Source organism: Bombus terrestris, chromosome 15 (assembly GCF_910591885.1).
Source record: "Bombus terrestris chromosome 15, iyBomTerr1.2, whole genome shotgun sequence".
NCBI lineage: Eukaryota > Metazoa > Arthropoda > Insecta > Hymenoptera > Apidae > Bombus > Bombus terrestris.
Window position 1 is genome coordinate 1,632,099 of NC_063283.1, and position 17,565 is coordinate 1,649,663.

General features: G+C 37.5%; 1 protein-coding gene across 1 annotated transcript in view; it reads left to right on the forward strand.

The window, feature by feature from the left end:
• Nucleotides 1-2,146: 2,146 nt before the first annotated feature.
• LOC100651020 (suppressor of lurcher protein 1) overlaps nucleotides 2,147-17,565 on the forward strand; it is a 514,096-nt gene continuing 498,677 nt past the window's right edge. The window contains exon 1 of the mRNA XM_012316672.3: nucleotides 2,147-2,913. Within this exon, the coding sequence (XP_012172062.1) occupies nucleotides 2,911-2,913 (3 nt within the window). The 5' untranslated portion in view covers nucleotides 2,147-2,910. The remainder of the gene's footprint in view (nucleotides 2,914-17,565) is intronic.

Genomic DNA, 17,565 nt, shown 5'->3' on the forward strand with positions numbered 1-17,565 from the left:
TAACAGTAATTTATCAGTTTGGTCAGTTCAGAGTTTCACAATTTATGTTTTCATTTCACGAAAATTAGCTAAAAATTGATTATATCTTTTTACGGGAAGTACAGCATTGTTACAAGTATTGTTTTACGAGTACAAATTACGAGGTTCTGTCAGCATGATTTTATCTGAGATGGATAAAATTGTAACGCTACCGCGTTACAGTACAGAATATAAGGAAATTTCTGATTGAACGTGATATTGTAACAGTGTAATTTCCAATTTGTGTGATAGTGTAATTTAGTATAATTTCCAACAAGAATGCTAGTTTGAGTAAGAAGTTTGTTTACTCCTGTTCAAAACAGGTGCATTACCAAGCAACAACAGTTTGAAACCTTATACACGTAGATGTTGATTTCTGTAATGAAATTAAATCTGGTAAATCTAGAAGTACATAGCGAAATTTGTAAAAAGTTAAACATAAATAACTAATTAAACTTTATTCCATAATATTATTAAATTTGCGTAGAAAAGGAGATACACGTGGATGCATATAAATAGCTCTTCCATTAATTAATATGTCCGTAACTGTAAATATACCTGTTATTAATATTGAACGTTCTTCACGAGTTCAAAGGGATCTGAAAACTTGTATGGCTTAGTAGACAATTATTAAAAGAAAAAAACGAAATAGATGTTATCGTAACTGATACAAAACGATCGAACGAAGAATATTTCGAGCGACGAAATTTGATTTTTTTCAAGTAATGGGAAAACACGTTGCGATATAATAGAGAACGACGATGAGATGAAGTTTTATGTTTTGTTACAAATCAATTGTTTCACGACCTTTTTTACGGCTGTTTTGTGCAGCGTACGCATCCACCGTGTAAAAAGGGACCTAGGTATTATTTGATATTTATCGTAAAGCACTAATATACGTAGTATCAACGCTGCATCGCAATAATTTTCAGAAATAGTTGTCACTATAGTAGAATTATCCTGCGGGTCATACGATTCCAAGCGATCAGTGCAAAATTACCATTGGATCGAGAGAAACGTTGTGCCAAGCTTGTTAATCACAGAAGCTTACTATTTCTCGTGTGCTCATTATACTTCACAGACCACAAGCTTTCCATTGAACGATGTAGAATTATCATCGATCAGCCGATAGCATTACGATTCCATTATCTGCATCTGTGCCGAACTCGACCTGACTAACCCATGCTCGTTACCAAGAGCCTGCATCTAACCGTAATCCCACGATTATACTACTTTGTGAATATTATCAGTACCTATGAAAGAGCTCGTTAGCTATAGAATTTCTAAAAAATTCATTTGAAACATTTCTGAAGACCGTTTTAATCAATTGTAGTTACAGTGAACGATTTTATTCGTTTCAAGTAGATATGCTATATACGAGATGTGTAAATAAGAATGTTGACCAGAAATAATTCGATGTATGATGTAACTACATTTTACAAATTTTTGTTTCATTTTTGAGGTACAAGATCACCTAAGCTTATTCGTCTCTTTAGAAACTACGATAAAGTATCAGAAAAAATATGCGGTGTTATTTCAAAATTTTCAATTAACTTACTTCCTAATTTTCAGTGAATATCAGCAATTTCTTTTTGTCGACAAAGTTTAATGGTCACGAACTATATTAATAGTTTGTTTCTGATTTCTAGTTTCTTTGTTTACTTCTTCTCGATTGTCATGTTGTTGGTTTTTACGGCAGAAATCGTGTTTACGTTGTATTTCGTCGTGATCGATGTCGCGGTCTGCGTCTTGAGGGCAGATCTGAAACAGTTTCAAGCGTCAAGGAACATCGCATCGATAATACGATAAGAAAAGTATTTGAAGTAAGCTCGAAAGACCGAAATTCCTTGTTTGGATCGTATGGAAAAGGTCTGAATTGCAATCTCGATGTAATGCCTTTGTAACGTTGACGTGAAATTCTATCGACTGTCGGGGATGTTACGGCGGAAAACAAAGAAGCTAATGATATTCGACGGGTCGGCGGTACATCCGTTTGCGAAATGATCGTGAGCTAAACTGGCGCGTTGCGTCGATTGCACGAAATCTCGTGGCTCGTGGAGGCGGTGGCAAAGGGCGCAGGCGTCCGGCGTCTGGCATCCGGTGGCGGCAAGCGGACTCGGATTTTCTCTAGTGTCGCGTCAACTGCCGCTGGAGAGTCGTGTGCGTTACACCCTGTTACCTCAAACCACCCTGTTTCGCGTGGCTCCGTCACGTTTTGTTGTCCGAAAACAAGTCACGTTCGCGGAAACGTCCGATCTCATCGCGAGTTTTGTGTCGTTGCCGTCGCTTCGCGTAGATACGAAGTGTAAATCCCAGCGATCGTGCAATCATTTTGCGGATGTCTTATCGCTTGTCGATGGTTCGCGCGATCATGCCGCGAACATGACAGGGCAACGTGTCGTACGAATCGTTACAACTATCACGACGATCCTTTTCTACGTTTGACTGTTGTTCGTCCTAGACGAGTAGATGTAGTAAAGAATAAAATAGTGTCCGTTTGTGTCCATGGCGAGTGTATCTCTATTCGTTCTTTGCTGTAATTTTGCTACCTTCTACGAGCATAGAAGGTAATTCGAACGTCGCGATTGAGCGAGTGCGTAAAGGTCTATTCGGTCGAATGTATTCAAGCGAGCGTTTGAATCCCTGTTTCGATCGTGTTCAAGATTTACAGTCTCACTGCCGGTTTGTTGTCGATTTGTCGTAGAGTGCCTAGTCAGTGTACTTGAAGGAATTCTGATGAACGGTGTGTGAAGGGAGCAATTCGGGAAAGTGCGTTTAGTATGAATTGGTGCAAAGTGCAGGCTGTCGTGTATTCAGCGGAGACGTCGCCCGGCTGTGAAGGAATGCTTGTATCGGGCGCCGAAGCATGAGGGACGTCGCATCTTTAACGTAATGGTAAGTGCGCTGAATTTTTATTCGCTTGAAACCCGGATTCTTCGATTGAAACCCGGGTTCGTCTATCAATAGTTTGGTTAGACGCGATTCACTGGACCCTGCAACTGGCTGGAAATGCTGAAATCGCACATGGAGCGAGCATAAATCTTTCAGGAAGTGTAGCATTGCATACCTAGCACGGTGGTAGAGTACTGTTTGTGTTCGTTTTCAGGACCATTTCGCGTGTCATTGTTGTTTCCACGAGACACTTCTGTACGAATAAAAAATTGCAACAAACTTCACATTGCGTGTGCGAGTCCTCGTGAGTTGTTGCGACCGTCCAAATATACATGCTTCGTTGAATTGCATGCGGTTGCGATTTTTACATTTCTTTGTACTGTCGTGCGTAAGCCGTGTAAAATATCGCAGTCAAATGGCTTAAAGCAACGTTTGAGCATTGGCTCGCGCGTACCTCTTCTCGTTTTCAGTTTCGTTTTTTTCTTTTTGATACCGGATAGTACTTCAATGTCCGAGTTTCGGTTTTGTCTGCATCGTTTCATAGTAAACTCGTCGGCTATAACATCGACTTTCCAGATTAATGTTTCACCGGCATGATGCGGTATTCTTTTATGGGATTTTCCTTTTATCATTGGAAATAAAATCACGGAATAACGGTGATTTTACTTGAAATTGCTTCCAAATACATTTATCTTTCGGAATGACGCGTATGTGTTGCGGAGGGTTACGGTTGGTTTAATTAACTTTTCCAAGGAAAGATCATTTTATTTATAAATGTAATTTCGTCACTTTGGTTCATTATGTTGGCATAAAATATAACTTTATATTTCATTATTTGACCAGTGTCTTTACATCTTTGTTTAAATTTGAAAAATGATAGTATAATAAACATCTCAGTTGAATGAAACGATATTACTTATTACGTATGACTGTAAATTATACTTATGTTAGTTAAAATATGAAATCGTTACAAAGGTATGTAACTTTTTTTCAAGAACTCTCCGTGTTACGAAGCATTAAACGTAGTAATGGCATGCAAATGATCGTTAATAAAGAGTAGCGTAAATTACGACTTGTTTCCATTATTACATTGTTCTTCGACATTACCACGAGTAAATTGATTCAAGGTATTTTAACGTTTATGTATAAATAATGGGATTTCATTATACACAGAAAATTCATTTAAGGCACCAAATTCAAAGATGCAGTTATTTAACGTGTAACAATTTATAGTCTTTAAACCCCTTGATGTACGATTTAATTCAGATTATCTCGTCATTGTATACTTTGTATACGACGATATTATCACTATTTTTGTACATTGTAGGTATTACGATGACGAGTCAGACTCGTGATATGAACTCAAGGTGTTAAATAATACAGTAACACATTTTGAAAGGTTTATAATATTTTTCGAATGCATTAAAACGATACTTCTAATTCAAACATGTATTATCGGAAACGGCATAAAAGAATATATATAAAAATTTTGCATTCGCGTGTAACGGAAAATATAGTATGGTTATAACTTTCAAAGTAGGAACAAAAACAGAAACATTTTAATATCACCTGGCACAATATCGAAGTATTCGTTATTAAAATTCGATCAATTTATGGGATTATATAGTACGCGAATATCTCGTGCGCCAAAGGCAAAAAATAGGATACGAACAATTTTTTCCCGATTTACTTTAGCATTTAGTTTACGTTCGGTTTAAAGTTTTTGCAAATGCGTCGAGTTTTTCTATCGAAAGCGTTGGCTCGTTGTTTCTGTGAAAGTATAGAAGAGAAAAGGAGACAATCAGCCATTAACGGCATGTGTCGAGGTGCGCAATTTACATACATACCTGAGTATATGTTTGCCCCAGGTCAGACACAATGGCACCCACGATTTTACTCTATATGTATATTATCCCACTTTGCGTCATGCACATCGATAACCTGACACCTGAACAATCTGGATCGATCGTATCAACTGTTTAATTTAATTGCTTTATACTAACTGCATAATGGAAGAACGATGCTCTGAGCATTGACCGAGGACTGGTTTGGCTGGTTCAGCAATTAGCTTAAATATCGCTTACATTGACATTAATCGACGTATCTCGCTGATGCGAAATCAATTGTATACATTAGCCATTTTAAATGAACCAAGCTTGTCGCTCGTTTCCATACCTTCTTTCTTTTCTGAGTAATTTAATATATCTGTATAGATATTACATAAACTGAAAAAAGACATTTTTGTATTCTCTATACGTATATGGATATGTATACAAAATTAGCATACGCATAGTGGATATAATTAGCAATATGCAGCCAGATCTTAACGTTCGAATGTTCTTATTATTCCATTATTTGCTTTTGTACAAGGGAATTTAATTTAACTGCTTCAAAGGAATTCTATCTATTACATACATACACATATATCTTTTATTTAATTAGTCTCTGTTTTACTTTGCGCTTGAATTTATTCCATTGCCTTTGTGTAATTACTATTATTGCACTGCGCATTTTTCTGGTAAATCCTGCGAAATAAATTGATCTAATAAGTTATTATGCAGCAAATTTTAGATCGAGCGAAAATTTGAACTAGACTCTATCAGCTAGAGCATCGAGTAGATTAGAATACGTGGTATATAGAAATTTGCCTGCATGTGGCAAAAGTGTGCACGTACGATGACTTTAAAGTGGTCCCAATGTTTGCTTCGTCGCATGACAAGAGGCAAGGTCTTATACGAGGCAATTTAGTTATCAGAATGCGTACTTACAATCAATAGCACGTACAGCTTTGAAGCGAAGGCGGCTGAGTATATGCACATGTGTGAAATTACAACACTGCATTATCCAAAGCGCGGTAAACTGTGAATCGCGTTTGATGTGACACTAAAGATTTAGTAACGTATCCAGTTTTATATTCTCGAACAGACGCTCGATAGACGTGTTCTCGCGACACGATCGTGTATTTTTCGTGTAGGACAAACATTAAGCTGAAAGTGCAATTCAGTTCCCTCGTCAACCGTAATCAGCACAGATGGCTTTGTAACCCTGCCTCCTTTATGGGGTTGTAGTTTTCTTACAGATGACCAATCGCACTCGATACAATGGCGATAAAACTCGTTACAGCTAATATACTTATGTTCAAACGTGCCAAATCGATGATTAATTCTGTTACTGTTCTCGAATTTCTATATTTCAATCTTGCCCTCATGTTAGCAAACGAAAAAGATTTTGAACTTTTCGAAGTGTAAAATTGTCTGTCAAATAGAATTTTTGGATACTCTGTTCAAACCTGGAATATCTTTTAGCGTTAGAAAAATACAGTTGGATCGTAAATGACAGGTAGAATGCAGCAGGGTTAATTACACTTCGGTGGAGAACTAATTAAAAAGTTGTTCAATTTTTCACCGTTTCCGATGTTCGTTTTGTCATTTGAAAATTAATTTTCGTCTCAATCTTTCGGTTCGTGCGTAAAAAGCGATTTCGCGAGAATGTCGAGTAACAGGAGAAGAAGCGAAAGAAAAGGGAGGACGGTGTTGCATCTGGTTCGACTTTCAATTGAAAAGTTTCGCGGTTTCGCGACAAAAGGCCGTCGTTCCGTCGTTTACCCAAGGGTCCAGGGATATTTTTCACGGGCAATGATTTATTCGGTAACCGGCAGGCCACCCCTACGTGATATCGGAGTGTGCGCGGCTTGATGCGCGCGCGAGTTGCCGCACACGTGACGAGAATCGCCATTCACGCGCTTGTCGAAGTACATTTACAAGCGTTGCACTCGTTGCAGAAAGTTCTTGAATTGTTGTCCCCGTTCACGCCTTGGAAATTGATTTCCCGTGTTCGTCCCACGTCATCTGCCATTTTTGCGCGCGTTTCATTGCCGCTTTGAACCGATATTATTCATTAAATGCAAATATATCGATGAAGCTGTGAATGGAAAAACGCGATGTCTCCCTGTGACGACGACTAATTAATAAAGTTGCGTTAACGATACATTGTACGAGCGTTTTCTGTGGCAATGAATTTTTACTGGTTAAAATTAAATTTGAATGGTAAATTACGCGTATTAACACGCTGACTGTCACGGTGATCATCGATGACCGCGGTGTTTTTACTACATTTTTTAGGATGATTAAAACAAGATATATTTCATGGACTAAAAATTTGTCAACGATGCGAATGATTTAAATGACATCGTGAGAGAAAAATACGCGCAAATACGATATAACATTTTGCAAAAATTAAATGTTATGGTGTTGTATATTTCAATCTATCGCGGCTACATAAAATTCACGCAACAGTCAACGTGTTGAACATTACAGAGTCGAGTTACGCTTTAACAGTAACGCCACAGAGGGCTATTAATCAACTTTATTTATTATTTAACGATGTGAACGTAATACTGCTTCGATGTACGCGTGAAATATGTACGATTACAGACATGTTTCGGTGGTATCGTGCAAACAATGTCACGTAGTTCCATTCCATTCCATTTTGTAGAGGCACTCGTCGTTTCAGGAATGGAGAGATCCTGCGGGAGAACTTATTCTGCAATGTAAATATATTCGGTTGTTTATACAGGCGCATGGCTAAACGCGTAGAAAGTGTTTAGCAATTTTAGCTGGTTGTCAAGTAAAGCTGTGTCAATTTACTTTGATATCTCATATGCACCGGTACACCGCGTGATGTGCTCAATACACACGTTGCAGCCCCTCGTGTGCACGCGGCGTTCGAGATAAATGGGGTTTGTAAACTAATAGCGTCAAAGCGCGTTTTTGGTATTTAAATTGCGTTAGCCGGTTAGCAGTCGAACCCGTGAGATATTAGTTTAATCATTCTCGCGCGTTCCAATATTTTAATTAGAGCGAATACGGATATCGGCGATTTAATTCGCCTGGAAATTGCCCAACTTTGTCCCCGATATTACGCCAATGTAAATTAACGAATGGTGGTCGTTCACAAATTTTTTCTATTTTATCTTATTAGTTTTATCATTTGCTCGAAACGAAGCGAAAGATAGAGAATAGTTGAATTTTAAAATAATTTCTTGGTCGGAGTTTTCCTTCTACTTGGCGCCTATAACGATATCCTTCGTCTGCAAATATTAGCGTAACTTGATAAATTCAATTATTAATACAGCTTGCAAAAGTGAATAGATGATAAATTCTATAATTCGTGAATTATAAAAATATCCAATATTTGTGAACTATGAAATACGATAACTAGTACACATTGGTGGATCATGTATCTTCCTTTTACGATTGATTTATATAATCTTGGTTCAGAAATTCAAATAAATTGATAGAAAATATCTTTCCAAAGATAAGTCAATTTGACATTCTCTTTTACGGTTAAATGCGTCTGCATATTAGCATCCAAAAATATGCAAATCAAATACGCGTGTCAACGTGTCGTGCAAATCGGTTCGATATGCATGCCTGAAACGTTTGCAGCAACGTGCGTTTACGATGACCGCACGTGTTGCAACGTACAAGTACGAATGGTAGAGATATACGTTTTCTTAGCAATTCGAACGGTTCGTATGGCAGAGAAGAAGTCATAAACCTCGGTCTGTGTGTAGTACGGTTGGCTTCGATCGCCCGATAAATAATGCTGCCACTGAAACGTAAATTTTGGTTCACGCTAAGTTATAGAGGCGCAACGAGTGCATCGTTTGAAGTTAAAAGTCAGCCGGCAACTGTTCGCTGCGAAGTCATGAAATATTGCGAACGAAACGTGTTTGGTCGAACCAAATCATCGATTCTTGTTGCTTTATAACGCTTTGTTAATTCACGACGAGCAAGGCAAAGGGAATTGGGTCTTAAAATAATGAATAAATGGGATTCGGTAAATGTGATTGCTTCAAATCGCTTAATAATTTAGGAAATTATTAATTTCTTTTATAAAGACGATTAGCATTTCAAAAAAAGGTAAACATCTTCTTTCCGTTCAATGATATGAGAAATTCTTAAATTTAAAAGAAAAACTCATTACGCGTTCAGAGGAAGTTAAGAACGAGACGAGAGTTGCATTATTATGCGTTGGTGTGCGAGATATTTTATTTTGAGTTTCACAAGTATTCATTCCGTACAAGCGAGTGTCCGAAGTTCCGTTGTTTGGTGCTATCGTCAAGGGATTCGATCCTTTGAGAGTGTACTCGAACTGTCGTACATGTGGAGATCGGTCGCGCAATTAGGTTCATAATGGTGTGTATGTGAGAGTATCGGGAAACTCCGAAAACCACCCTTATGCTTTATACATCGACCCTTCTATCCAAGCGGCAAATTAGCCTTATAACGTTGCAATTTGGAAATATTACTTTTAATGTTGAATTACCTTTATAACGCGTTAGCAAGTTTTATCGCTCATTACGGGCAAACATTACGATGACGGTAAATCATTGGAATAAAGTTTACTACGTTGTAGGAAATATCGACAACATCAGCATCCTTGACAATGACTTTTTTTTGCTACATAAAACAGAAAAATGAATTGTCCATAAATTATTCGTGGTTTGCGCTCATACAATGTTGCGAAACTTTTTATTTGCGGCATAATTTTTGAAGATGATGATGTCACAAACATGCTATCAACTACAATGAAACTCTGTTGTATATTCTTTTTGGAAAGAAAACACGTCTTTCCAACAAGATACAGAAATGGCTGTGGTTACGAGGTAACTAACTTGTAGAAAAAATTTCCATTAAAAACTCTTCTGTCTGATTACACGGTTCGTAGACAGAACTTTTATCTTGGAAAAATAGCTCACTACAAAGCAAATCTAAATGTTCTCTCGCGTTTAAAATCCGTATTCCTCGAGAATCGATATTTTTCCATAAGAATTTTTAACAGAAATATGTAACATTTTCGACGTTTTCTCCAAGCTATTGCGAAACTCAGAATCTAGAATTTCGTTTAAATCGAATTATTTTCCGTGACGACGAAGGTGGACAATAAACTCAATAAAGAAAACAAGCAACCTGAATTCAACTGGAAGACTATTTAACCAAATGGCAGCGAGAAATGGCGGGAAATAAAAATAAAATTACCTCTTTAAGCTATCTTGATTCGTGGCATCGCTAGAGAAGTTCGGCAAAGATTCCATGATTGCTTAGACATTATAACTTGCTAATAGTCGACTGTGCAAGGTGTTATTATGAAAACGACTATTTGCAAATTGCCAGCTGGTAGAAACGAATAGTGCGTTAAGGAAAAGAAAATGAAGACGAAAGCGCGATCGTTCGTCCATCTGGTGCAAGAAAAAAGAAAAAAAAAAACCATTTCGCCGTCTCGACAGCTGCGATATTTACGGCCAGTGAATGGAACGAACGTACAGGATTCGAATCTATTGATTGGTGTCCGTAACTTTTTCAGCTGTTTCATGTTTCACGTAAAATGAACTGGTAACTTTAGGCGATCCGTATTTAGAGAGGTTTTCGGGTATGTAATAGATCAAGTATTCGGCGGACTTTACGAACGAGTTATACAGCTGCGAGAAGTCAGCGAAATTACTCGTGGACATGCACGTGCCGATGGCATAACTCACGATTGTTCTTATCGTCTTACTAACAACGCGATAAACGTACGTACACTCGTGTACGTTTCGATCTCGTCTTTTACTCGTTTCCGTCTCGATAAGCTTAATAAACGGTACGTTTCACGAGCTCTAACGTTATCGGCTATCCAATAATCACTTTTGATACTTTTCGAACCAAGTCACGACAGACGGACACTTGTATCTCCTATTTCTTCCTAACATCCTTTTGATATTGACTGTTTGTAGGTATAGACCGAAAGAAGCGTTAAAAAGAACCTAGTTGTGAACGAAATTAAAGCGCGGTAAATCAAGTTCAAGCGCACGTGTTTGTTTAGCAACAAAGTGTACGGCTTTGTGTTGTTTCTTTGCGGTGAAAGGAGCTTGCGGATCTGCCGCTGCTGCGAGCAAGTCCGGGAGGAAAATTACCGGGGAAGAGCGAGGCGTTTTGTTTCACGAGGCGTGAAATATCAGATATTGATTGGAAATTCGCGGATAAATACAAGTTTCGTCGTTCATTGAAAATATGAATTACCAACGGTTCCTAGCTATCTCTTACCTGTTTCACGATTGGATCGTCATTTTTGAGAATATCGTTGAAAATTTAATGGAATCGTAAAAGATTTCCAAGAAACGTGGCTTTTTAACGATTCAAAATAATTCCGAGATGTTTCACTCCAACCAATCTTTTGTCGATTTTTCCATCAAGGTTTCCATCGCTTTCGTTTTCCATCTAGCGTAGGAAATTTCCAATCAGCGTGCTTTTATGGTATCATGGACGCCCTTCCATGCGCCCTTAGCGCATGGCTTAATAGGAATAGGGAAAGAATGGACGATATCTGAACGGGTTTGACGCTTTTGATGATATTTAAAAGCAAGAATGTTTCTCTACGTGAAATTTCTCGACCTTACGGATTATCATCTCTTGACCTCATAAAAACGCTGCGTTTATGAAATTCGCGGCTATCGAGGACTACGGACGTAGAAATTCTATCGTCCGCAATACTAATATCCTGAATGAAATATAGCCTCTTATTATCAAAAATAAGTTACGTACCATGCGACAAGAAAACGATGACGAACAAATGGTAAACGTCCGAACTATTAAAACTTGTAATTGTTACGACGATTAATTATGTACTGCCTGTTTTAGAATGCGCTACACAATCTACGTACGACAACTCTTTTTTTAATGTCGCGACGCGTTTGTATTGCGGCACATCGTCATTTTATTTCGCTGCAAAATGGTTTCAATGTAATTGCGAGTGCTTTCCTTTATTCTTCGAGATGAACAGATTTTACAAGAATACGAAAAATTGTTACGAACTTTCGAAAACTACGAATTCTGATCTGCATTTTTTTCAATTTGGAGAAGGCTCCACAAAATTTATCGTACGTTCACGCACGTATAGCTCGAGCGCGATCTCCAATCTTGTTTACTCGATGACATACCTCTATTTGTTAAATTAACAATTATTATTGTCGGTTTCCCAACTACGATCGATGGTTTGGACAAAAGCTGTTTCATGGTTGTAGGTCGTAATGTAGAAGAGAATCGTGGTCGCAACTGCATGGTTAATATGAAATAACCTCGTGCATTACACGCGTTACATTTATGCTCTTGTAGACCGCCAGTATAATTCAAATATCATACACATGTTCGGCTAAGCAATAAATAATTATACCGAATATACCGTGATTTAACCGTGACCTATCCAAGAGTATACAGTCTACACGCAAGATCAAAATTAATTTCGATAACGCGTTACTACCCTCGCGGTATTTCAGTAACTAAATACTTATATCGTAATTTCGGAAATATGATAGTTTATACCCTGGCGCTGTAGCTATATCTATTCTTAGAGAGTTAAAACTGCTGGCCATTTTAGATGCTCTTCGATATGTTCTTTCGTACGATCCGATCTCAATTTCACTCGAAGAAAGATACGAATGCTATGTTACGTATATCGCTTGCGACATGCAGATGGAACAAAATTTGTCTGGTCATGTTACGAAGGTGTGAAATTTCCTTGCATTATGTCATCGGTGTCAAAACCAAACACGTATGAAGGATGCTTATAAAACCATCGTAGAATAATGACAACCTCTCAAGTTGAGCAGATAGTATACACGATTTTCTCTGTTCTATGACATGACGAACAATAAGAGAGATAGAGAAGAGAATTGGACAAATTCTTACGAACAGATTCTTACGTTTGTAATACGTTTCTGCACGCGATAATTTGCTCGAGCTACTGCAGGAATTTCTACGTATTTTTGTTTGTAATAAAATTGAGACGTTGACAAAAGGTGGAGTTGGACGGTTTGGCTTTTGAGAGCCTCGCACGTTGATTGTTTTGAATGATGTATGAGATAGTTTAGAGATAGTAAGCAAACAGATATTGCGTTGCCTCGAAGACCATTGATCCTGAAGGATTTGACTATAATGTGCGGAAGGCGAGATGCTTTTTGGTAAGAAGACTGTGAGCAATAGCACGGATTTACTCTAAAACCTCGGAGCCGAGCGCGTGGCTGAGCAAGTCGGTCATTCCCTGCTATAAAACATTTTTACTATTTTTATTTTTCCAACTTTATATTTACAGGATTTTAATTAATATGACCTATATTTTATTTAAATATTCCGAATAGAATATTGGACTAGATTTTAAAATATATTTCGATCTTATGGAGAGTCATTGAAAAGTGAGAGTATTCTTCATCAGGTAAATTCTACTGTAACTATTCTATTGTATTCTATCGTAAGAAACGATAAATTACCAATGGTGATTTTGAATTGAAAAGATATCGTACGCAACTTGGAAAAACGAGGAGATATTAGCGAACACGATCAGCAATCTCGAATTATGCACGATGGAATATATGAAAGGTAAAATTGCGCTTGCGAGTCACTTGGTCGCCGTTAATGGAAACGACATTTCGATGACGATAAAGTACTGTGTCGTGGAAGTTCGGCTCGTGATGCGTTCGTGGTCCCTGCACTTACGTAACGAACGGCAGAGATATTTATCGCGAATGTAGCGAGTAGTTCGCCGTTCACCAAGGTTCAAGCGCTCCTTTACTTTTGCTTGAACGTAGACGGAAGCAGCGCCCTGTTCGTGCTACTGCTTTGAATCTCGTTATCCATGCTTCCACTATGTCGCGACATTATTTCCATTCGAAATAACTTAATGGCACCGATCGTACCGAAGAAAAATCCACGTGTTCTTTTAAAATAAAAACAAAATTATGTAGCGACCTCCGTGTTTTTTTGTCGCGTTATTATTTTTATTTTCTCCTTTTATCTTCTCTCTGCTGCAATACACTTTTCTCCTCTGTTGTGTTCAGAAAGTCTTGATCGAAAAGCGCGGAACAACACTGCGACGAGTTATTGATCGCGATGAGTGCGAAGGAAAGTTGTGACGACAAAGTTCGCCATTGTGGCGCGATTAAATTTTATTCCTCTGGACGCGGCAAGTTTCTGCCGCAACTTCGCGACATCGTGTATTATTTTCGACTTTCGATGGAAAACTCTCGGGGTGGCCCCGGGCTTTTTCTTTATCATCGTCCGAAGACTCTAATAAAGGACCTAATAGCGGAAGAATTTCCACGTTGATAGAAAATTCATGGATCCAGAGCGGGAGAAGATTTATGCGCCGCGATCCTTCCAGAATGTCCCGGTTCTCCTCAAGGAGCGCGTTCACTCGTTCGGAAACTATTGATATAGAGTAATGTCGTTCTCATTTATTGGAGCGGGAGCACGAATCACGATAATTAATATCCCGTTGCATTGAAAATGCTACAATAGTATTCCGCAGCGAGGAAAAGCATAACTAATGGTAATCGAGAAGCTTATCCTTGAAGTAATTGCAAAACGTTAAAATTTCAGAAATTTAGAGTGACAGATCAATTTTTTTTTTGGCTAGAGAGTACAGTCTGCCTTGATCTATAATTTGGCATTCATAATATCAAACGATGGAATAGTATGTTCGAAGAGGAATGTCCTTTAAATTATAGGCTTGAAAATATTATACATCGATTTCAATTCTTTTATTGGATTTTCATACTAGAGAAAAACATTGCTTATTTATTCCAATCTATATCATCATTTTCGAGTAGTTTTTTCAAACATAAATTCTTCGATTCAACTATCTAACATTAAATTCGTGATTATCTTCAAATTCAATCTACGCGTGATTACTTTCGCTCCAATAACTGTACTATGTAAATAATCACCTCCACTCCATTAATCTGACGTGCAGCGTATCTTGACTATCGTCGCGTTGCAGGTATAATCGTTACGGTGCATTTGTATCAGGGAACGTAGTACAAGTACATGAAATTTTTCTATTTAAAGAAACGACACTGAAAAATATGTAATCAAGAAGATTAATTTTGGGTTTTCCTTCACCGAAAATCAATTATCCTTCAATATCATATGTATCTCAGATACAAAATTTGTTTATTTACAGACAATAAGTTTTCATGGAAATTCGCTTTTTTTTGGCTCACGCATAGTAGTTCACGTTAGGGTAGCGAACCTGTTGCCTGCAACGAATAGCCCAAAGTATGTATTTTAAGGCCGTTGCTTCGCTTTTGCAGTTTCATTAATGAAATCTGATTCTGAAGTTCTGGTTTCAACCTCGTTTTTGGAATCCGTTGCTTCAGTCCATGTTTGTACTGTTTTTTCCTTTCCAAAACTCGTTGCTTTAGTCAAACTGTTTTTACAATCCTGCCCCCGAAGTTTTTCATTTTAGCTGATCCAAACAAGAGCTTTCCCGGTAAAACGTTCGTTTATGGTCAGTGATTGGTTCATCTAGATAAATAGCATATTTTTCATTATATAGTTACTAATTGCTTGATCAGCGATGTCATCGTTTGTTGAGAACGCCACTGGTCTTTGCCTAAAGATAAGCGGATGAAGATTAACTAATATCATAGAATTTCTACCAGGTTTCCTAATCATTCAAGGTTCGATTTCCACTGAACCGTTACAAATACCTTATCCCTTTATCCTTCGGAAACTCGAGGTTCATAGCACATCTTAGGCCACTGAGAATGGTAGATAATGTCGGTCTACTTCAGGTCTAATAACCAAATCCTTCGGAAATCATTTAACGGCAACGGTACCTAGTTCGGTATTGATCGCGAGTTTATTCGACATGCCATGACTAGCTAGAAATAAAAAAAGAAAAAAGACATCGTTGGTGAATTAATATCTCATGGCATAGAATATCCGACATAGAAGGAAAAGGAGGATAGAGAGCGTATTGAATGGCATAGTAGATGCCAGATTTCCAAGTATATGGAGAGGCTATCCTTCGAATTCAAGATAGATCGATTGTGGCTGGCACTTCTGTGGACTGTTCCGATCATAAATCATGCTACGATATGTCTATGTATCGAGAGATGAAGTGGCCTTGAATACTTGAAAATGGTCGCAGGGTAATATCAGCAAGAAACGATGAGACCGTGGACGCAAGAAATAACAAAGATTTTGTTTGGCGAAGCTTGGCGAGTTAGTTCCAACCGGACGATCGATCGTTTCTACCAAACTTTGTCCTTAATGGATAAGCTCGCTTGGACCTATTATGCAAATGACAGGTAAGATCTAGCAAAAAGTTAGGGTCATCTTCCAAAAATGATCGTTCTTTGCTTCGAATTTCTCTATTGGTTGCGTTAACAAGATTTTCATTTGACTTTGCTATCTCTTTAATGTTTCTATGATCGGTTAAGGAGAATGAAATAGATTATTCGAAAGTAGGTTTTATAAAACAAATCAGATAAACAGACGTGTCTAATACAAATCGTATTCAGAGTTTGTACTGTACATTAGCGTGTTTTTGAAATGTACCTAGTGACAAATTAACGAATGTTTTTAATATATTTAACGATGTGAGCCACATAAAGTTTGTAGTATATTGATAATATTACTAAAGATTAAAGCAGAGGATGCGCAATTTATGTAATATCAACTGTGTGTAAAATAAACTATGATAATAATGCTAAACTGATAAATTGTATGAGAATGTAATACGATATTAATGTCAATCAAGTGTCAAAGCAGTACATTTTCTTTTCAATCCATAAATACAAACGAATAATAAAAAATTACTGAAATTTTATGCGTTAAACTTACTAATTATTTATCTTATGGATGATTGAGCATAAATTGAGAAATTATGCAAATCTGCAAAAGTTATAACCCTAGAAAGTTATAACTTACGTCTTAAGTAAGCTCGGGGAAAATAATTTTCAGAATCTTTTACAGTATTTTCCGCTTGTATGTTTTAATTACTTGGAGGACAAATTAGGTGGTAGTTGGAAAATTCTCGTTGAAGTTAATAGCCAGCTGCGATTCCCCTTCACAGTGGGAAGATATTAGCGGCGTGAGGAGCAGGCAAATTATCGGACTGAATGCGATTGTACGAGGTCCGGCAAAATCGTGCACACCGGACCAGCGGTCCTAATAAATCAACCGTTTTTGCAGGACAATGTATTTGGCGTCGAGCTCAAGCCACGAATCCCACTAACACCACCCACTTGGCACCTTGCCATTTTGACTGGATTGTATATATCATCGATGACAAAATATGTGACTTTATTGCTGTCACTTTTTCGACCTATGAATAAGGTAGTTACTTTCCATGGGAACTTTTAGGAAGCAATTCAGTTTTTTTCTGACCGACGACAAAAAATGTATCAAACGTACGTAGAATGGATTCTCTCGTATGAGGCATCAGAAATCCTTGTGTTTTACGTAAAAGTGAAATTTATTTAAATAATTTAATATATATAAAATTGAATAAAACAAAATATGATATCTTTACAATGAAAAAAAAAAATTTATATTTCTATGGAGAGAACTAAAGAAATGGAATTTGTTAGTGGCCCTTCACAGTAATTCGTTTCGCCTGCTACAAAGATGTGACTCTATTTTGGATATTTTGTATATTTTTGTATATTAAATGCATTCCGTGGAATCTTGTATCTTTAAATTTATGGTAAACGGGTAAAAATCCACAGTCTAATAATATCTAGTCTAATAATCGCTATATCCCTTCTGTCGACAGTATTTATATGAATTTTAAATATAAATTTACGTCAGCTAACTTGAAAAATACCCCATC